Below are 818 nucleotides of genomic sequence, written 5' to 3'. Positions count from 1 at the left end.
GCTTGTGCCCTGTCCCTCCCTCCCTCCCTCTCAAAAAGGCCTACAGAGAGTAGTAGCTCATCCGCTTCCCCTTCTTTCTGTATAAATAGGTCCTCGTTCAAGCATCAAGCGTGAGATTCTTGATTCTCGATCTCGCCATCGTAGAGATCTGAGCTCTTCGATCGCTTGAGGTAAGATCCTTCATTCTCTCTCTCTCCCTCTCTCTCTCACTCTCTCTTGATGCGTTTGCTTTCGAAATGTTTGAAAATTTGTCTCTGACATGCGATCGAGCTGCTGATTTGGATCCAGAGCCGAGATTCGTGTGATCTTGAGGGATTTGAGTCAGATCAGGCCTTTGATCTGTTGGTTTGTTTTGAATCTGGAGACGTTTTGATCCGATTCGCGCTTGCATTGACTTGGTTCGTTCGATCTGTGGTTTAATTGGTTGTATAGTAGTTGTTTATGGTGATTCAGCGTCAGATCCGGTCTCTGTTCCTTTTGATTTGTAGTTATTTTGTAGATTTTCGTGACTCAAATCCAATGCATTGATTGTAAGTCTACTTTCAGGTAATTGCAGTTACAAATCATGGCTACGGGAAATCTTTTCTCGAAAACTACGCAAGCATTGTTCTATAATTACAAGCAACTCCCTATACAGCGGATGCTTGATTTTGATTTCCTTTGTGGTGAGCGCTGGCTAATTATTTGATTATTGCTAATTTAATCACTGTTAAAGTTTGATAAATGATAAAGGACGTGTTGAATATTATTTGCAGGAAGGGAAACGCCTTCTGTAGCTGGAATCATTAATCCTGGTTCTGAAGGGTTTCAAAAACTAT

The 818-nt window shown here is 41.6% G+C and overlaps 1 protein-coding gene across 1 annotated transcript in view; it reads left to right on the top strand.

Moving 5' to 3' along the window:
- Positions 13-818, top strand: part of LOC109842697 (ATP-citrate synthase beta chain protein 1) — an 8788-nt gene continuing 7982 nt past the window's right edge. The window contains 4 exon segments of the mRNA XM_020411552.1: positions 13-170; positions 547-665; positions 756-816; position 818. The exon segment at position 818 is cut by the window's right edge and continues 26 nt beyond it. Coding sequence (XP_020267141.1) covers positions 566-665; positions 756-816; position 818 — 162 coding nt within the window. The 5' untranslated portion in view covers positions 13-170; positions 547-565.

This window comes from Asparagus officinalis, chromosome 5 (assembly GCF_001876935.1).
Source record: "Asparagus officinalis chromosome 5, Aspof.V1, whole genome shotgun sequence".
Classification (NCBI taxonomy): Eukaryota; Viridiplantae; Streptophyta; class Magnoliopsida; order Asparagales; family Asparagaceae; genus Asparagus; species Asparagus officinalis.
Note: the sequence above shows the minus strand (reverse complement) of the source record. Positions and strands in the feature narration are given on the sequence as shown.